Genomic DNA, 22,051 nt, shown 5'->3' with positions numbered 1-22,051 from the left:
TTAGATACTGTCTCAATTGTACAAGAAAACTAATAATCTCAATGTCATTTAATTAGTGATTTTAAATCCACTCAGAGGGAGCCCCTTTTCCCCACTAATTCTTTGGATTCAATGTTTCATTTAAAGCTGCTAACTTTGGCATCTTGGGTTGTATAGCATGTTTTAAAACACTACGCAAGAGCTGAAACTCAGGATGAAGTACTATTGGAAAAGAATGGAAGGTAACATGAGAAGCTTCATGAGAGATGAATAAGATTTAAAAATTTGATTTTACAAAAACTGTACATTAGTATCCTAAATTCCATAGGCTAAAAGCACTGACGCCTGTCATGCAAGAAAGCAAATACACCATAGAGAATAATCTTGAAATGGTAGGCAGACTGGCTAGCTAGTCTGGTAGGTCCTTTCCATATCTAATTTCTATTGTCTCCATTTAGCCAGCCCCTTAAACCCAGCCTTCTGAGGCACAAAAGCCAGCGAATCCCATATAAGCCAGTTGGGCAAGAGTCTGACACATTCTGAGAAAAACTAGCCCAGAAAGCAATGGCAAAAGAAAATAACCTAAGAATGAGGTTCAGGGAACTCCTGTAGATTATCTCTCCACTCCTTTCTCGGATTTGATCCCTATTTCTCAAGCAGCCATCTTGCCCCTACAGGTACCACACATGGAGAAGCAGTTAATAGAAATGGGATGCGGGGTGGCAAGTGGAACAGGACTAGGTGTTTTATTTTAAAATAAAAAAAAAATGTCTGCAGTGACTGAGGAACTCTGTTACCCCAGGGACAATATGGAGGGCTTCTGACCTTGGCTGCTATTCTGTGACTATGGAATTTACCACAGAATCCAGGCATTGTTGTAATATGTTGCCCTAAAATCTACAATTTCATTTTTAAAACTGTTTTTGTTACTCATGGTTATGAAAATAATCTTGAAAATATTATTCAAGTTTAAACCAATATAGTGTTACCTTCCTGAGTCTGCAGAAAGCCTGAAACAGCCATCCAATGTGTTTATCTAACTAGAATCCCAAAATGCCTCCCTATGTTTACACAGGAGCTAAAAATCTCAACTGTCTCTTATTAAGGGACCAAAACCTTCGGTTTCACCAGCTGACAACTTCAGCAATGCTGTGATGTGTTGTTAGTACAAAAGTCTGCAACCTAGCAAAAAATGAAAAGGTGTGGACAGGGTAAAATAAATTGAATTTAATATGCATAAAATAATATGGTCTAAAACCTTCAATTTTCAGGCTGCTGCACTGGAGTACCTCAGATTCCAGGGATCCACAAATCCTAGACATGGAACCTTCACAACAATTTCATGAAATTTCACAGTTTAATTTGATTCTATCCCTTGTGAGTTTTGAAGTGAAAATATTACTTGTATCACATTCCCCACTCTAATGTTTGTGCAGATTTTTTTTTAAATGTATTTCACCTGGAATTGTTTTTTTTAGAATTGAACTATCCCATAAAATGTCACTTCTGAAGTCAGCTTTAATATAGACGTCCAACTAGGGTAACAGAATTAAATAAAACTGTAAAATACATAAATGTGTCACAGTTTGTATATGTTCAGTTCTGAAACTAGTCTAGCAAATTGCTTTCTCGCTGCAATTCTGTTTCATAGTTTATATCTTTATGCTTAATATGACATAATGGCAGTTTTCATCAGTACCAATTAATGAAGCATCAGACATTATGATACTGTAAACTGGGGAACTTAATGTTGGGCAATAGCTATTGCAGCTGAACTCCAGAACATGATACATCTAGATCTAATTAGAATTAAGGTATTTTGATTAGAAAAAAAATAGCTTAACTTAATCAAATTTAAAATGGTGACAAGGAGAAGAATGTGACCTACGGATTCTGTCTGACGAGCTCTCAGTCCGTGCAGGTGAGCTGGACACACTGCTGCTTCGATGAGATGATGGATGGCTGCCAGGTCTTCGACCTTCTTCAAGGGAAGGAGCAGGAGACGGGCTGTCTGGAACACGTTCCTATATCCCCCCAAAAACAAGATAACAAATTAAAGACAACAGCTCTCCTGTTTATTGAACATCATTTTCTCGACAGGATCTCCCTTCTTATTAGAGCAATATCTAACCCCACTCTGCTCAGTTACTCTTGTTTATTCCTGGGGTTGAGCTCTCCAGGACTTGTGGTACGCGATTCTCAGAGAAAGGTTCATACCCCTAGAACACCAGAGCCTGACTTCTATAATGCAGCAAAAGACTTAACCATTGAGTCAGGCTTTTTAACTGACTCCCTCGACTATATTTAACAGCAGCTTGGTTTTTATGTCATGGAGTTATGTTTGAAAAAAACGTATTTTGGCTGTTTTAAGTGATTGCAGTAACCAGTATCGTGAGAAAGTGGATGCTATTATAATTTTATAAAAAAGTAAGGGCAACACTGTGACATCCTTACTCATGTGTTGAGAACCTTACTCCTCAAATGGTCACATTCATTTCAATGGGACTATCGGATGAGTAAAATACTCACAATCTGGCACTAAATAAATAAAACAGCTACAGCAGAAAGCTTTTGACATACTAACTAGTTGCAGAGAAAATGTACTGTGTTCATAAGTACTCAATATTTTTGGAATTAATCCTTTCTGAAATAGGCTGGGCCTGTGTTGGTAAAAAATCTGTACTGGAAGTTAATATAAGAATTAGAAATATCTGATATTTATGCAGCTTTGGTGCAGAAAGAATGAACAAAGGGAGGTGAGTGTTGCTACTGGAGAAGGAGAAGTTACTTACCTGTATAGTAACTGGAGTTCTTTGAGATGCTTTGGTGCTCCACCTTAGCACATGCATGTGCCCTTACACACTTGATCAGAGATTTTAGTTAGCTGTGCCTGCACCGAACACATCCTCATGCTCCAGTGTGAGGGTATTGAAGGAGGGCAGACCACCACTCCAGTTCCTTTTCAACCATAAAGTCGAAGTAAGACTTCACATCAGAGGAGAATGAGGTTGGGTGGTGGAGCACCCATAGGAACAAAACATCTTGAAGAACTCCAGTTACTGTACAGATAAATAACATCTCCTCTTTTTTTTTTTTTTTTTTTTGAGTTATAGTGCCATCTTAGGAGACTTTTTTTAGTCATTGAGTCTTAGGAGACTTTTCTGAGTTATAGTTCCACCTTGGGAGACTCCCAAGCACTATTTCTATGAGGAAGTGGGTGTTAAGGAGACAGATGCAGTACATCTCAGAGAATAGCATCACCGAAAGTCATATCTGCCCTGGAAGCAGATACAACACTGTAATGCTTGGAGAATGTGTGAATGGATGACCTGGTGGTGGCCCTGCAAATGTCCATGATGGTGATGTCCTTAAGAGGTAGATTGAGTTCTTGTGGAATGAGCAGTCACTCCAGGTTGGGGATGCACTCTGGAAGCTTTGTAACTAGCTGAGATACATCATGAAACCCATTTTGATAGCCTTTGAGTAAAAAACTGGCTGCCCCTTCATCCTTTCTGTGAAGGAGGTAAAGAGTATTTGAAAGGCCAGGAAAGGTTCCATTCTATTAAGGTAGAAGGTAAGAGCCCTTCTCTCGGCCAGATTATGAAGACTAGCCACTTCTCTTGAGGAGTAAGACTTAGGGTAGAATACTGCAAGTCGAATGACTTGATTGATATGGAATTCTGATGAGACTTTAGGCAGGAAGTGAGGATGGGACTATAAGCTACTTTAATATGGTAGAAAATCATGTACAGGCAGTCAGCCATGAGTAGCCCTAGCTCTTCTACCCTTCTGGCCAAGGTTATGGCTATGAGGAATGTAGTCTTAAAAAACAAATGAAGGAATGAACAGCTGCCCATGGATTCAAATGGAGGATATCTCAGGACATTGAGAACTAGGTTAAGATCCCAAGGAGGAGAAGGGCTACTTGTCATAGGGAAAGAGGTTACATAAGCCCTTAAGGAACCTCACTGTGCAAGGTTATTGAACACAGACAACCCTTCAACTGGTGGGTATAAGGCTGTATTGGCAGTTAGGTGGGCCTAAAGGAATTGAGTGTCAAACCTGGTGTTTTTAAATTAAACTAAAGGGGGTAATTGAGCATGATTGTAAGGCACGACTTGGAGGGGGATATAGATTGATGAGTACACTAGGCTTGGAAACACTCCCACTTTTAGAGGTAGATTTTCCTTGTGATGGGTTTTTTAATGCTCAGAAGTACAGTCTTAACTTTGGGAGAACAGTCCAGTTTCTATGCCCGAGATCCATCAAGGAAACAAGCCTTGAGGCGCAGTGAAGAGATGTTCGGGGTGGGTCCTGATGCCTGGTTCCTGTGTCAGGTGATCCACCATCAGTGGAAAGTGAAAGATGCCTGCAGAGATAGATGAAACAAAATGGGGAACCACATTTGCTCCAGCCACAACAGTGCTATCAGAATAGTTGCTGATCTCTCTCGCTTTAGTTTGTTCAGAGCCTTGAGGATCAATGGTGTTGGAGGGTAGGTGTATAAGAGGGTAAGAGGCCAAAGGATGGGGAGGGCGTCCCCCGTTGAGTTGTGGCCATAACCTCCCCTTGAGCAGAGTCAATGGCACTTCACATTGGATGGTGTTGCAAAGAGATCTGTCTCTGGAAGGCCCTCGGATTGACAAATGCTCTGAAAGACTGAGAAGCTGAGTTTCTTCTCATGCTTTTGGTGAAAGTGCTCAGGGAGTCTACTATGGTGTTCTGCAGGCCGGCACATAGGCCTCTGACATGTCTATGTGATGGGGTATACACAAGTTCTATACCCATATTGACTCTGTGCACAAGGATTGAGATCTTTCTCCCACTTGCCAATTTATGCAGTATAATGCTATTCTGTTGTCCAGCATCACTTTATCACAGTGGTTTCTCTGAGTTTTAGAATGTTGATTTGGAGGGACCCTTCATGGGGAGTCCAGTCCTGGGATGTAATGTCTTGGAAATGGGTACCCCAACCTAGCAGGGAGGCACCCATGGTGATGACCCTTGATGAGGATGGACATGAAAAGGAGACTCCCACACAAACCTTGCAAGGATCCTTCCACCAGTTGAGGGAGTTGAGAACTCTTGTGGGGTGAGGGGTATTAAGGTCAGCCATTTTGAAAAGATTGTACTAGCTGGGAATGTAAACAGTCTTGAGCCAGGCCTGGAGGCACTGAAGGTGTAGTCTTGCATGGGGCAAGTAAAAATCTTGAAAGGTCGCAGAGTAGCCCTGGAATCTTTAAGAGAATGGAGGTAACCAGCAGTGTTATTACTGAAGACTTTAGGCCCCATCTCAAAAAAAAGATATATTGGAAGTGGAAAAGGTTCAGAAAAGGGCAACAAAAATGATTAGGTGTATAGAACGGCTTCAGTATGAATGGTATAGAGAAAGTAAATAAGGAAGTGTTATTTACTCCTTCTCATAATACAAGAACCAGGGGCCACCAAATGAAATTAATAGGTAGCAGGTTTAAAACAAACACAAGAAAGTATTTTTTCATACACCGTACTGTCAACCTCTGGAACTCCTTGACAGAGGGTGTTGTGAAGGCCAGTACTATAATGGGGTTCAAAAGGGAGCTAGATAGATTCATGGAAGATAGGTCGACCAATGGCTATTAGCCAGGATGGGCAGGAATGGTGTCCCTAGCCTCTGTTTGCCAGAAACTTGGATTCGGTGACAGGGCATGGATCACTTGATGATAACCTGTCTGTTCATTCCCTTTGGGGCACCTGCCATTGGCCACTGTCAGAGGACAGTATACTGGGCTTGATGGACCTTTGGTCTGACACAGTATGGCTGTTCTTATGTTCTTATGAGCAAGCTTCTCGATTCCTTTCATTGACAGCATCCACTGCCAAGAAGTTGACGGGGGGAGGGGAGTTGGGAGAAAAAATTATTCCAGACCCTTGGACAGTACATAATATTTCTGTCAGCCCTCTTGCAAATGGGTAGGATGGTTGTAGGTGTCTTCCATTCAGCGCAGGATGGTGAAAGTAATGCCTCATTAATGGGAAAGGCAATCTTGCCCTGGGGGACAGAATGTTCAAAAGGGAGTGCTATGCTTTCTGTATCTCCTCCCAGGGAATCTGGAGTGACTCCTCTCCCTTTTCATCAGGTCTTGAAAGGCCTTGCAATCATCTGTATAAGATGGTGGGGGTCAGAATAACTGCCTCATTGGGGGAGGAGGAGGACTTGTCAGATGGTGGTGTCTTCTCCCAACTACTCGCTCTTGCTCCTCCAAGTGGTACTTCTGGTGGGGAGGGTACTGCAGTACCAGTTGCTGTTGGTCTGGATGTGGCCTTTTGCAGGAGGTCAGTATAATTATCCTATGGGTTCCAGAAAATCCACTGTGGTGGTTTATAAGGGAAAGGAGTGGGATACAGTAGCAAGGATGGGAGCTGTGACTCCGAAGGTTGTGATGGTGCTGGCAAAGGATCCCTCTCAGTACCTGTTAAAGAGGGAAATTCCAGTGTCGACAGCAAATAAATCCTCCTAGGAAAGGAAACTGATCAGTACTGGAGAGCCTGGGAAGTGCTCCACAGGAACCTCAAATGGTACCAGAGATGATATGGAGGCAGAGTCCTTGCTTTTGCTGTGGCTGTGGCCCAAGAAAGATGGTACCAGAGCATGCATTGAAGGCTTCTTAGAAGAGTCCCTGCTCCTAGAGGAGTCCATCCTCCTCTGGTACCAAGGATGGTGCTGTTCAGTGCAGATCACTATAAGACTTCTCGGTGCAGGCTGTAATAGAAGTCTTATTTTGTGGGTACCTCGTGGTGGCTTCAGCAGTACCCATACTGGGATACAAGGTGTCCTTGTTCCCTAGCCTCACAGGTGACTTTCCCCTGCTTCTGGAATCTCTCCCCAGGGAATGGGTTTTCTTCCTTTTTGAATGTTTCACTCCCAAAGCTGCCCCATGGTCTCTGCTTACTGAAGGCCGAAGTTAATGAAGCAGTCTGAATGGCGGAGGCCAATGTACAGCAATGGAGGGGTACTGGACCCCACAGGTCTCACAGAATGCTGGATTAGGAGGAGCTTCAGCCTGTCTTCCCTCAGCTTCCTAGCTCTGCTCTTAACCCCGGAGCATACCTTGCACTTTGATGAGACATGAGATTGTCTGAGGTGGCTAGAATGTCCATTGCTGAGGGGAAAAGACCTGTGGCAAGTCTGACAAGTCTGAAACCTGGACTCATTGGCATAATGTGAGAAAGGAGGCCACAGACAAAGAAAGGCTGAGGGTAAAGAAGGCCCTGGATAAAAAGAAAGGCCCAAGAAAAGGGGGACCACCCCCAAAAAGCACAAGCCTCTGCTTAAATTAAATAAGAAACAAAATTAAATAAAATGCTAAAAAAAATTACAGAATAAGGCAGTAGCTGTAAGGCTAACAACAGACACCATAAAACTATCTCAAACAGAAGGTGGTTGAGAAGGAACTGGACTGGTGGTGGGTATTGCCCTCCATATATATCTTTGCATCAGAGCGTGGGGGTGCGTAGCACACAAGTGTGACCTGCGGACATTGCTAACTAAAATATCCAATCAAGAGTTCACGGGCACATGAACATCCTAAAGTTGAGTACCCATAGAGATTATAATTTGAAAGACTGTCTTTTGGGGGGTCTTGTCCTGCATTTGCTGAGCACTCTCAATTTCCAGTGACTCCTAAGGACCTAGAACACTGTTGGTAAAAAAAACCAAACTAAATAAAACAACTCCCTGAGAATTGGGCGAGCGCAGAATGGCACAGAATTGGGCCCAGAATAACAGAATCATTATGATATATCATGTAAATAGGTCTCCAAGATTTCTCTAACAGATTTCTCTAAAAGGTCTCTAACAATTAAGTCCAGATTTTCAAAATACCTCAGGCCCCAACATCTCCCATCTAGGCACCTAACTAAAGCCTCACTCATAAAAAAGACTTAGATTCATAGTGTAAACATAGCCTTATAGCTGTACTGTGCAGCTGCACCACTGTAAGGTCTCCATTGTCGCCAATCTATGCCAGCAGGAGGTGTAGACAAAGCATTCCATGCATGTTTATCCTTTCCTTACACACACATACACACTGTCAAGATGGGCCTTAAAAAACCTCTAAGGATGGAGATTCCATTCCAGTGCTTCCCTACCCTCCTAGTGAAATAGTTTTTCCTAATATCCAACCTAGACTTCCCCCACTGCAACTTGAGACCATTGCTCCTTGTTTTGTTATCTGCCACCACTGAGAACAGCCTAGCTCCATCTTCTTTGGAACCCCCCTTCAGGTAGTTGAAGGCTGCCATCAAATCCCCCCTCACTCTTCTCTTCTGCAGACTAAATAAGCCCAGTTCCCTCAGCCTCACTTCATAAGTCATGTGCTCAAGTCCCCTAATCATTTTTGTTTCCCTCCACTGGATTCTCTCCAATTTGTCCACATCCTTTCTGCAGTGGGGGGCCCCAAACTGGACGCAATACTCCAGATGTGGCCTCACCTGTGCCGAATAGAGGGGAATAATCACTTCCATCGATCTGCTGGCAATGCTCCTACTAATGCAGCCCAATATGCCGTTAGCTTTCTTGGCAAAAAGGACACACTATTGACTCATATCCAGATTCTCATCCACTGTAATCCCCAGGTCCTTTTCCTGCAGAACCGCCACTTAGCCAGTCGGTCCCCAGCCTGTAGCAGTGCATGGGATTCTTGCATTCTAAGTGCAGGACTCTGCACTTGTCCTTGTTGAACCTCATCCAATTTCTTTTGGCCCAATTCTCCAATTTCTCTAGGTCACTCTGGACCATATCCCTACCCTCCAGTGTATCTACCTCTCCCCCCAGCTTAGTGTCATTCGTGAACTTGCTGAGGGTGCAATCAATCCCATCATGCAGATCATTAATGAAAATGTTGAACAAAACCAGCCCCGACCCCTGGGGCACTCTGCTTGATACCGGCTGCCAACTAGACACCGAGCCGTTGATCACTACCCGCTGAGCCTGACAAACTAGCCAGCTTTCTATCCACCTTATAGTTCATTCATCCAACTCATACTTTTTTAACTTACTGGCAAGAATACTGTGGGAGACTGGACCAAAAGCTTTGCTAAAGTCAAGGTATATCACGTCCACTGCTTTCCCCATATCCACAGAGCCAGTTATCTCATCATTGAAGGCAATCAGGTTGGTCAGACATGACCTGCCCTTGGTGAATCTATGTTGATTGTTTCTAATCACCTTCCTCTCCTCCAAGTGCTTCAAAATGGATTCCTTGAGGACCTGCTCCATGATTTTTCCAGGGACTGAGGTGAGGCTGACCGGTTTGTAGTTCCCTGGATTCTCCTTCTTCCCTTTTTTAAAGATGGGCACTACACATGCCTTTTTCCAGTCGTCTGGGACCTTCCCCGATCGCCACGCGTTTTCAAGGATAATAGCCAATGTCTCTGCAATCACATCAGCCAACTCCCTCAGCACCCTCGGATTCATTGCATCCGACCCCATGGACCTGTGCATGTCCAGCTTTTCTAAATAGTCCTTAACCTGTTCTTTCACCACTGAAGGCTGCTCACCTCCTCCCCATATTGTGGTGCCCAGTGCAGCAGTCTGGGAGCTGACCTTGTCTGTGAAGACCGAGGCAAAAAAGCATTGAGTACTTCAGCTTTTTCCACATCATCTGTCACTAGATTGCCTCCCCCATTCAGTAAGAGTTCCATACTTTCCCTGACCACCTTCTTGTTGCTAACATACCTGTAGAAACCCTTCTTGTTACCCTTCACATCCCTTGCTAGCTGCAACTCCAATTGTGCTTTGGCCTTTCTGATTACACCCCTGCATGCTCGGGCAATATTTTTATACTCCTCCCTAGTCATCTCTCCAAGTTTCCACTTCTTGTAAACTTTCTTTTTGTGTTTAAGCTCACTGAAGATTTCTCTGTTAAGCCAAACTGGTCGCCTGCCATATTTGCTACTCTTTCTTCACATCTGGATGGTTTGTTCCTGCACCCTCAATAAGGCTTCTTTAAAATACCACCAGCTCTCCTGGACTCCTTTCTCCCTCATATTAGCCTCCCAGTGGATCCTGCCCATCAGTCCCCAGAGGGAGTCAAAGTGTGCTTTTCTGAAGTTCAGGGTCCGTATTCTGCTGCTCTCCTTTTTTTCTTTTATCAGGATCCTGAACTCAACCATCTCATGGTCACTGCTGCCCAGGTTGCCACCCACATCTACTTTCCCTACCAATTCTTCTCTGTTTGTAAGCAGCAGCTCAATAGGAGCACGGCCCCTACTTGGTTCCTCCAGCACTTGCACCAGGAAGTTGTCTCCAACACGCTCCAAAAACTTTCTGGATTGTCTGTGCACCGCTGTATTGCTCTCCCAGCAGATGTCAGGGTGATTGAAGTCCCCCATGAGAACCAGGGCCTGTGATCTGGAAACTTCTGTTAGTTGTCTGAAGAAAGCCTCGTCAACCTCATCCTCCTGGTCTGGTTGTCTATAACACATGCCCACCACGACATCACCCATGTTGCTCTCGCCTCTAAACTTAACCCAAAGACTCTCAATAGGCTTTTCTCCAGTTTCATACTCGAGCTCTGAGCAATTATACAACTCTCTTACATACAGTACAAATCCTCCACCTTTTCTCCCCCACCTATCCGTCCTAAATAGTTTATACCCATCCATGACAGTGCTCCAGTCATATGAGTTACCCCACCGAGTCTCTGTTATTCCAATCACATCATAGTTCCTTGACTGTGCCAGGACTTCCAATTCTTCCTGTTTGTTTCCCAGGCTTCTTGCATTTGTGTACAGGCACCTAAGATAGCTAGCTGATTGCCCTACTTTCTCAGTATGAATCTCACTAAATTTAATGAAACTATCACAAGCCCTGATCCCGCTTTCACTGAAATGAACAGAAAGGCTGCCATTGACTTAAATAGGAGTTGGATCAGACCGATAGTGTGTAAAGTTAAGCGTGTGTTTTAATTTTTTCTGGATCAGGGCCTAAAAAACCAGGGTGAAATCCTGGCCCCATTGACTTCACTGAAGCTAGGATTTCACTGCAGATTTTCAAAGGAGCTCAGTTCCCAATTAGACACTTAAACAAGTGATTAGGTTTCCAAAAAGTGCTTGGAACCCTACAGCTCCCTTTGTGACTAACTTTTCTGCTTGACTTACAGACCCCCAAAGGAGTTTAAATAAAGGTATATAGTGTATTTTAGGTCAAAAGAAAAAATACAGGAAAAAATTTTCATTTAAAGAAGTTTATCATTCATTGAGGATGCTATTTTATTTCTAAATATCCATTTAAAAGTTCTTTGAAGTTCTCTCTATATTTGGCTTTTCTCAGAGATACATTAACTGAGCAGATAATTCCATTTTCTCTCACTGAAAGTCAGGATTTCCTGAATAATCCTGATCAGAAATTTGACAAAAAACAGAAACTTAATTTTTCCCTATTGCTTTCCAACCAGTTTTATTTCTGACATAATTCAATAATACAACTTTTGTTTGCGTTAGTGGCACACATGAAAGATTGCTGTTGTTAATGTATACAAGCCTCTTGCAGAAAGAGCATGCTGTTCTTCCTTAAACCTCAGACAGAATTTGCAGCAGTTCTGATTGTCATTATCCAGCACACATAGTAGCTGGATGAACATTTGGTTTGTTGAATGCATTCCAAAGGAAATGAACAACACATCTATCTATAGTAATCAATAAAATTGCTCAGGTTAAAGTTTACTGTGAATGTTTGCTATGCATGCGGTTGTGATTGCACAGGGACTCAATGGGCCTATTAATGGAGAAGGTGAGGACCTTTTAGAACAATGTATCAAGACATTTAAGTGGATTCCACTTTAATAGTCTCTATTTTTTAAGTTAAAAACATTGATGAGGAAAGTTTAACTGCATCATAGCTCTAGGCTTATTATGAGTTTGATTGTGTTTATGTGTCCATGAACCGAGTAGTCAAGTGGAGGATGAGAATGCAGATGTTCTCAGAACATAGAAGATATATTTCTTTAGATTTATGAGGATTTAAGTATCCACAGTGTACAGATTCGGTATAAATTGAAACAGACCATATCTAATCATTTAATTTAATATATAATTTCACTGTTTGGCATACAATGTATTGGTCTTTGAAGGGTTTCATTAAAATGAAATCCAGTGAGCATATAAGATTTGAATACAGAGTTTCAGAGTAAATTAATTTATTTAAACCACTTAATTTGCTTACCCTATTTATTTATGTGTGCTATTACAGCATATATTATAAGATGGAGACAGCAGAAGAAAGGCATAGGACTAACTAATATAATTATTACTGAAACAAACCAGATAATGAGTTTTATTCACATGTAATAAGACATAGCAGGAGAAAGTCTATGAGGGAACTATGTAAACTGGGTTTATCAGTTCATTTGTGGAATACCCTTTAACCTCAACAGACAAGGGACTGAACTATGCGTAGGCAAGAGTATAATTAATGTAATACCTCAGCTCACTGCTTTATAGTCTTGCTTTGTAACTCCACCAATCAATAATATACAATCTCTTGTAATTTTCTGTCTTTATTAAAGCTAGCTGCAATAATAAATGGAAATGCTAGTACTAATAAATTTAAATACTCCCTTGCTCTAAAAAGGGCATACTAATAAACTAATGGTGCTGGAATATCAATATAGGAATGTTATTCTATCCTTTCACCAGGGTGTTTGTGGAGAAAAAGATGGATGTAGGTAAACTTACATTTCAAAAACACTTTATTTTAAAAACTTTTTAAAAAGGAAATTTATAAAAACATGTTCAGTTAATAAATCAGACTAGACTTCAACAAAATACACTGTCATAGATGTCTTTTGACTGATGTGAAATACTACTTTGGGACCAATAGGTCTAAATTAGAGAAAGAAGAGTCAAAACTTTCTGAATTTTAATTCTGGCTCTGAAAGTGACTCTTTCCAGGGCCTTGTGAATGTCACCTAGGCTATGTCTACACATTTTTTTTCTAAAATTTATTCCCATCCCTTATCAATTCAACTCCACTGAAGTATAGACCAAGCTGCAGGCTGTGGCTGCCACCCTGTCTGCATTAGTGTTCCAACCATTGCTATAAAAGAGAGACATTTTCCAGTGGCAAAATCTGTGTGTATCTATCTAATGCAGTAGTGAGCAACCTGCGGCCAGCACATCCCTGCAGCCCGCACCGCTTCCTGCGGCTCCCAGTGGCTGAAAACAGTGAACCCGCAGCCACTGGGAGCTACAGCCAGCTGTGCAAATGTAAACAAACTGTCTGGTGGCCTGCCAGTGGATTACCCTGACGGGCCGTGTGCGGGCCGCAGGTTGCCCACCACTGGTCCAATGCATACCAGAAGCTTTACTAAAAGCCAAATATATTGGGGAAGATTCTCTTCCACACTCTACTACCTCTGAGTCATTTAGGTCCAAGTCATAGACTCAGAGCTAAGGATTCCAAAGCCAGTCCTGACCTCTCACCTGGAACTTCCAGAACAGTGAGAGAGTCAGGGGCCCAGCGAAGGCATGTCAAGGGCAGAAGAGATTGTATGTCATTGCAGTGCTGTGAACTCCAGCAATCTCTTTTTGATAGATGGTCCTTTGGAGAACATTGCTAGCTGGCACATGTTAGAGAAACCTCCATGCAGAAGACCAGGGAGCTATAACCATCTCCTTAATGGCCACAGACCCTCCCTCCTGTGATATGCTGTCCCATTATATGTACTACTTTCACTTCAAGCATTCATTTTCTGGTTCTACCCAAAAGTGAATCAACTTTGTTGAGCAAGAGTCACCAATCCAATGGCATTTCTAAAAACCTGTCACCACAAAATTGTACTGGATTACAGAAAGCCAGTGAAATTTGTTAAAAAGAAACAGTCAGCTCTCCAACTTTATAATTAGGCCATAACCCTCTATCTCGGAGCATGCAGACGGATTTCTCTTCTACTCTGGTTAATTAGGATTTGCTTCATACCCCTTTAAAACTGAGTATTGCTCATGGTTCTAGATGTTTAATTATTTGCTTTCTTTGGATATTTACTCCATTATTTTATTGGTAATGGATGTTAAATATAAGGGTTGGTAATTACCAGGATTACTCTTATTTCCATCTTTGATGATCACTGAACATTTGCTTTTTATCCGGTTATCTGTAACCTCCCACATTTCTTTTTTGTGGCTATTGAGAAATGTGTGGCATATGTCCTTTTTCTCTAATCCTGCCTAGCAACGCGAAGACAGGCTTATAGACAGGCTTCACTGAGAAGGAAACAAAAGGCAAAGATTTGTCTATCATAGGTAGCACATAAACCCCACTCTGCTCTCTTCTTTTCAGCCTTACAGAATTCTAGAAAGCATTGATACAGCCAGAGATCCAGCAACTCTCCTGGGCATTTTAGGACACATGTTAAACTATTAGCTATTAGTAGTATGGCATAAATTTGCCTACTAGCACCCCTAAAGTCAAATACACTAAGGGCCTGCTCTTCAAAATAGCTCAGCTCTCATTTAGGCACCAAAATAAGAGGTCAGATTTTCAAAAGAGCTAGTTATAATTGTCACAATGGAATCTGCTGGGTGTTATACCCTTCTGAAAATCTGGTCCTTATTCTGATGCCTAAATGGGAGCTTAGCTCTTAAAAATTTGGTCCTAGTTGTGGATCCTGAGCATTTGAAAATCTGGCACCGACCTCATTTGAAAGTTTGGCCCCATAATCTTCCCACCAGGAAGCACTTGTCTTTCACCCCAGAGGAGATGGAGCATCCTTCCCCACACCTTTATTTCCCTGGTATTAGAAGTTTCAGACTCACAATATCCAGTCTCTTTAAAATTAATTGATCACCTTGATTGGTCAGTCCCTTCAGTCCTCACATAGATTGCGCTGATCACAAGACGTCTTCCATTCTTCTCTTATCCTGGCCTTCCTTCTCCATGTGTGACCATGCCTTTTCACGATAAAATCTTCCCATCTCTTTAATTAATTAATTAAAATATTTTCCTGGTACCCTCTGCCCTCCTTCATGTGGCTTCTGATAAAGGGGAAAAAGGACTCTCAAAGCACAGTTTCCTTTCAGGATCTAGATTTTCCTGTCAGCCTCCATGCCACAGGATCAAGAACAGGTCACATTCCACATTATCTTTGGATGTAGTCACATTTCCGGAGGACACAAAAAGGTATACAGTCTCTTGTTTTACAGGACTTATGAGGTTATGGTGCTCACCCCTAGAATCACTACCCACTCCACCTGTGTTCCAGAGCACTCCAAATAACCTTGTGAGACCTTCTATCCTATCACCTCTTCTCAAGCTGGATGAAGGGAGTCCCATGAGGAAGGCTCCTCTGCTCTGTTTCCTCTGTTTCCTATTTGTGTTTCATCTTCCCCTTAGTTTGTACCTAAAGTTTCAGAAAACCCTAAACAACAAGGGTTATTTTGAGAGTTGCAATAAGGCTATTAATTTGCTAACGCCCTTAATATCCTATAATAGGATGTTTATCATCTTGATAACTGAGTAGCATATATTTACATCTTCTATCTTTCCACTTTCTTACACAATATCGGTATTTCAATAGGATTTCCCTCACTTACGGATAGTCTGAACTTTTCCTTTTCCTTCTTTTTCTTGTTGAAGACAGTTTTTTAACCAAAACAAGACTAATTAAAAAAAAAAAATCAATGTTTCAGCCATTTTTCAGTTGTCATTAATTTCAACCACTTTTATTAATGGACCTATTTTCATAGCCCACGATATTTTTAAAATACCTTTTCCTGCTGATATATTTGTAAAAATCCTTCTTTAAATCCCTCCAACTGATTGGGCTAGAATTAATTTGATCTGCTTTTTTGCTGTCTTTTCTTTACCTTGGCAAATTTTCACTGATTCTATACATACTTGTTTGGTTATCTCCCCCTCTGCTGTTTACAGCAAAAGTTGTGGTTTGTTGTTTTTGTTTTTTGCTTTAATAACTTGTCTTTGAGTAGCTCCATTGGAATCGCTGCTTCTTGTTTCTAGATTCTTATCATTCAAAGTATATCAAATCTTTTCTACACTTATTTTGGTGACTCCTAGGATAACCCAGCCTTTTTCCTTATCAGATGTTATTTGAGAGAGAGAGAGAGAGAGAGAGAGAGAGAGAGAGAGAGAGGAGATCGAGAACGCAGTATCTGGATGGACCTGAATAGGGATTCATCTTTTTTTAAATTATTTTTATTTTTGGCTCTGTTGCTGGTTGGTGCGATGGAGACTGGTGTCTGCCAGATGACTTTGGTAGGATCTAGAATAGGCTCATTAATTGGGAGGGCAATTCTGGATGAAGAGGAGGTGTGCAGAATATCCACCAACTTGTGATGTGTATCTGCCACCTCCTGTAGAGGAATCTGCAACTCATCTGCCACCCTCTTGGTAAGATCCAGAAAGTTCTTAATATCATCACCTACTGATGGGGGGGGGGGGAAGAGGCAGTACAGCCTCATCTGGTGGACATGAGGAGAAGTTTTCTGGAGGGGTAGCTTCCCCTTCCAGTCCTTCTTCCTCTTCTGAAAAAGCTTCCTCCTCCCCTGGCTCAGGGGCTCTGAACAGCCAGACAGATGACACTAGATGGCTGCGACATGTGTGTGTATGTCACCCAAGAATTGCAATACGGCCATGGCAGGGGGGGCAGGAGGGCAGGCATGGGTGGTGGGGTTACCCCAGGGGGCCCATATCACAATTGTGGGTTGGCCTGATGGAACTGGGGAGGACCCTTGTATTGTGATGGTGGGCTATGATGAGGGGCCAGGGAAATTACCTCCTCCTGGCCACTGTCAGACTCGTCACCGGCTAAGAGCAGTGATGACTGGGATATTGGCGTTACACGGCCTGATGTAAGAGCGATTCTGGGTGCCGGGATGTGCTCGGTAACAGGGCCCTGGTACTGAGTAATGGGGATTTTGGTTCTTCCCCAACCATCAGGTCGCCAGGGTACCATAGCTCATGCGGTACCCTGGGCTCATTCGGTACCGCGGAGGAGTGTCCATGTTACTTTGTTGGTACCAATGGCTGAGAAGGTGCAGAGCACTCCCTAGATGAGAGTTTTGTTGCACCTGGCACAGAAAATTTTGGCAGTGCTACTCTTTTAGAGAGATGGTATGGTAATTCTTTTCCTGCGTACCAGGGCCATATGTCTCCGGGGTACCAGAGCTCATGTAGTACCATGGGCTAACTTGGTACTGCAGAGCAGTGTCTGTGGAATGTTGTCAGTACCGATGGTTGGGAAGGTACAGAGCACTCCCTATATGGGAATTTTATCCCACCTGGTACCAAAGGTTTTCTCTGTGCCGCTCTTTTAGAGATGGTACAGTAATTGTCTGTCTCCTTAGGGGGCGGTACCATTGCCTAAAAGACTGACTGCCAGAGCCCCTGGCTTCTCCAGGTGGTGCAGCCGGTGCCGCAGAGAGCAGAGCTCATAGCGGAAGCCCCCTTCTGGGTACCATACTTCAGAGTTGCTGGTGCCGTCGGTACCGAGGTGGCCGCACTGGGGAGCCCCTCTGGCTGGCCAACTACTCAGAGCCCTTTTCATGAGCCTTTACAGGGGGAGTCTGCTGTTTTTTTTCACGACTCCATCCCCTTTGAAGTTAAAGGCTCCGGGGATGATCCGGGGTCAGCACCAGAATCCCCTGTAGACCAAAGTGCCTTCACCATAAGGAGGAGTTTTAACTTCAGCTCCCAGTTCCTGGGAAACTGCCGTTTTAGCTATGGCTGGTGAAGCACTTCTGTGAGGCTCTCCCAGGCACCAGACACAGTGAGAGTGTCTGGCTGTTACAGGAATTGACTCCTTGCAGGAGATGCACCTCTTGGAGCAGGGAGAGCCCCTGGGTGGGGGGCTATCATCCTATAGGAGTGAGGAAAGCAGGAAAAAGGTCTTCTTTACTCCTCTTCTTCTTTTCCTTTATTTTTTTTAACTGAAAAATCTTAGAGTCTACTAAATGCCCAGGGGAAGGTGGGAATACCCCGAGACAGGGCAGGAAACTAAAGTTCTTTTTCTTTCTTTTCTTCAAACCCAAAGGAGTGGGGGGGAAAGGGAAACACTAACTATTAAGGAGAACAGAAGAATAAAAAACAACTATTACTTATGCTAATGATGCAGATAAGGAAGGGACAACTGCTTGCTCTATTTGAGGCCAAAGGCGGTTGAGAAGGAAGTGAGGGGGGTTCGCCCGTGCAACGCTAGACCGCCTCGAGGAGACCACAAGGGAGGGAGAGCACATGTGCGAGCTCAGCGGACACTGCTACCAAAAATCTCCGATTAGAGGCGCAGGAGTGCACATACACCTACAGTGGAGCTCCCATAGGGACACTACTTGAAGAAGAACAGATGCTTCTGATTGCCACCTATTTTACAGTACTTAAAAGACAATACAGAGAAACAACTACTATGAAGTCCATCTCTGATCTTCCTAATGAGCCACAAACTGGTTTGAACAGGTTCAAGAGACACAAAGAACTTTGCCGTGGACAAAAAGGGAACCTTTGAAAAACAGGAGAAGGGAGAGACACAGAGACTGTGAGGAACCTGAGGGAACCCCAGTCCCTACAAGTGGGGATGTCTGGATAAGCTAGGCCTACCTAAGCTATAGGCAAGACAGATATATGTAAACTGTTTATTATGCTGAAACCCTTTTGCTCTTGTTATACTGTGCTCCTACTATTTATATTAAACAATACTTTTATTTGCAAGGATTGTTTTGGATAATTGTATTTCCACACCAGACACAGTTCCCAAAGGGAAGACTTGCAGGGCTTGAACACAGTTGGGCCTACTGAGGAATCACAGTTGATGCATAGATTGCACTACAGGAAACAGACTCAGAGAAGGAGACAAGTATCAGGGGGTAGCCGTGTTAGTCTGTATCTACAAAAACAACAAGGAGTCTGGTGGCACCTTAAAGACTAACATCTGTTAGTCTTTAAGGTGCCACCAGACTCCTTCTTGTTTTTTCAGAGAAGGAGAGTTGCAGGATTCCAACCTGACATAGGGGAAAATGCAAGCCCTGTCTCCTGGTGGAGGTACACTCGGAGAGACTAAAATAGAGAAAAAGTGTCATTTAGCACCGAACAATGATACAAACCATTCTTGAAAATGCCACAAAGCCTCATGGGAAAAAGTCCATGCTTGTGCGGGCTCTCATAAGAATTTCTGGCTATTATATTGGACTGGCTTCTCCTATGAATGTGTCCATATGGCTCCTTTAAAAAGCTGTTTTTGATTGGAAAAGCATATTTGGACTCAGCATTTCCTAACTTTTGACTGCTTGACTTTGCAACATTAATAATGATATTTTAACATAGTTTTTAATTGGGTTTTTTTTGCTTGTTAGGGGGGTTGGATGCAATTATATTTTACATACACATGGGCATAGATAACAAGCTTACTTTTATTTTTTCATTGTGATATTGCCAGTTCTAGCAGTATTCCACATTTAATATCTCACCTATCAGTGAAAATGTAAAAGAAAACATTTACAATACATTCACTATATGTACATGTGCCACAGAGGCCCATGGGTGGTTCATTGCTCTGTGTCAGCAACTCTTATCAGCCCTGTCATACTCACCACACCTAACACAGTATTGTTGTGATAGATACCCAAAAGTGGCATGTAATTTATCACTGGAAAACTAATATCTCACTGGTCATTAATATTCTTGTGTGGTGCATGTACAAGGCGTATACAAAGAGTTATAAATATGTGTTAGAATTATGTTCTTAAAATGTGTTTGGCAAGTAATAAATAAGCCCAGTCTGCCTTAGAAAAAGGATTGTGTATTTGTTTGTTTGGCCTGCTGGTTCTCAGGCACAAACCATGAAGGTATATTTACATAAAAGGTAAACACAGCCAACAAACTAGCAAGTGGGGAAGACAGCATTTTGACTGCAAAGACAAGGGGTCTGAACCCAAATGATAAGCAATTGAATCAACTGATTGTATACAATATTAGTGTATTATAACTGTGTATAGAATAACGTCATTTTGAAAGCCTGCAACACCCTGGTGATTAATATTGTTGTGAAATGAGAAATTAGGATACTCACTGATATTATGCTTTACAGTCTGTGACCAAATACAGGGAGAAACATTTTTTCTCCCAGACAGAATGGAAGGCAGCTATCTATCCTGTCTCCATTGTAAATTAATCAGTGTGGAATCAAAACAATGGAAGTCCCATTTACATACAAATCAGCAGAGGAATGGAAATTGCACACCAGGAAGCCTATCTGCCTGCTGAAGCAGGGTCAATGAACTTTGGGAAAATAGCATGGTGTCTACATCCCAGGAGGTGAGAGCAGCTTTGTCTGGGCTTAGTTTTCAAAGAATATGTTTCAAAGGTTTACTGTAACTAGAGTATAAAAAGAAAGGGGAGAGAACCACATAGCTATCCATCACTTGGGGGATTCAAGGACCAGAGCTCTTGAAATCACAGAACGCTGGATTCTTCAGTCAATGGCGCTGAAGCCTTTGGGAACTGTATATAGGTGAGAAACCTGTTCAGGCAAAAAGTATAACTTGCTAAAATTAAGTTTTAGTGTTAGAGGCACAATTTTACTTTTGTTTATTTGTAACCCTTTCTATCTTTATTCCTTATACTTGGTGTCACTTAAAACTATGTCCTTTTGTTAAATAAATTTGTATTATTTTTACTATAAACTAGTTCAGTGCTGTGATTGAAATAAGTGTCAAATTCCAGTTAAATTAATGATCTGCAGTGTATTCTCTCTTTAAAGGAACAACAAACTTAATAAGTTCTGCGAGTATTCCAGGAGATGGCTGGACACAACAGGGAGACATCTCTGGGGAAGTTGGGATTCACTGTTTGTTAGTTGCAAGACAAAGTTTGGACTGGCAGAGTCCTGAAGATTTTGTTGGCAAGGCAGACAAGCTGTTCATCAGAGAGTTGTCACACATCTTAGCAGTAGCAAAATTCTCACTTGCTGAGGCTAAAAGGGGTAACACAGTAACTCAAACTCACAATCTGGGAACTTCAGCAGATTGTCAGGGAGACCATATTAGGGAAATGTGAGACTTGGAGGGTGTTGGGGTCACTCTGCAAAAAGTCACTAGGTGGTGGAAGCCGGGGAGTGACCTGCCTGCCTACATGCTGTCTTTTGGTGTCAGGGTCTGTGAGGCACAGCAGCATAGCATTGAAGGCACCCAGAGTTGGCAGGACAGGCACTGGTACAACCCTTACTGGTCTGGGTTGAACCCCAAAGCATCACAGTACACACACACACACACGCACTTTTATATGTACACAATCCATATTATATTCAATATCCTTTTGGATTACCTCACAGATTCCAGTCACTTAAGACAGGGTAATGTAATCTATAACAGCTTTGCATTACCGCTCTTCTAGGTGGTCTACAGTTTTTGGCATCAAAGCTTTGCATACTGTTGCACCATCAGAATCACACTCTGCAGTCTTTTCTTTATTTTAAGCAACAGGTCACATAAGCTATCCCTAGGCTGGAAGTGTAGCTATATGTTTTACTGATGAAATACATTGATCTTGCAAACTACTGAGTGACTAGTCCGCAGAATTTCATGACCATGTGACCTCATATACAGAAGCCACAACACAATGGAATTCTGCAGGTGCTACACATTTAGGGTAAAAAGTGCCTGTATCCGAGAAATTTAAATGTATACAGTTGTTGTAGCTTTTCAGCTCTGGATGACTATAGCACATTTCCTTCCCTTTCTCCTGCTGTTGTAGACTTGTCAGCAACACTATATGATGCAAACATTGTGGAAAAAATAAAATCAAAAGAGTTTGAAAATAAAATTAAATAGTAACACAATGTTTAAGCCCACAGATGAATTGAAATGTAGACCCAACAGTTTCAAATTAAAATGAAAGATTGAAGTTACTGGGGGACAAATACTATAAAATCAAAGGAAATGTTTTACTTTGTATCAGCCATCTTGGCTAAATATTTTGCTGATTGAGTTCTACTCCTGGGTGAGAGGGTGATATGATCCTGTAAACCAAGGCAAGCCTCAGCAGAGGACACATGAAACTGCAGCATATTTGGGGAGTGGCGGAGTA

General features: G+C 42.4%; 1 protein-coding gene across 1 annotated transcript in view; it reads right to left on the bottom strand.

The window, feature by feature from the left end:
* Positions 1–22,051, bottom strand: part of DACH1 (dachshund family transcription factor 1) — a 432,844-nt gene that overhangs the window by 90,077 nt on the left and 320,716 nt on the right. The window contains exon 5 of the mRNA XM_065414734.1: positions 1,868–2,003. Within this exon, the coding sequence (XP_065270806.1) occupies positions 1,868–2,003 (136 nt within the window). The remainder of the gene's footprint in view (positions 1–1,867; positions 2,004–22,051) is intronic.

The sequence above is a fragment of the Emys orbicularis genome, chromosome 1 (assembly GCF_028017835.1).
Source record: "Emys orbicularis isolate rEmyOrb1 chromosome 1, rEmyOrb1.hap1, whole genome shotgun sequence".
NCBI classification, from domain to species: Eukaryota; Metazoa; Chordata; order Testudines; family Emydidae; genus Emys; species Emys orbicularis.
The sequence above is the reverse complement of the archived record's forward strand: the minus strand, read 5'-3'. Positions and strand labels throughout refer to the sequence as shown.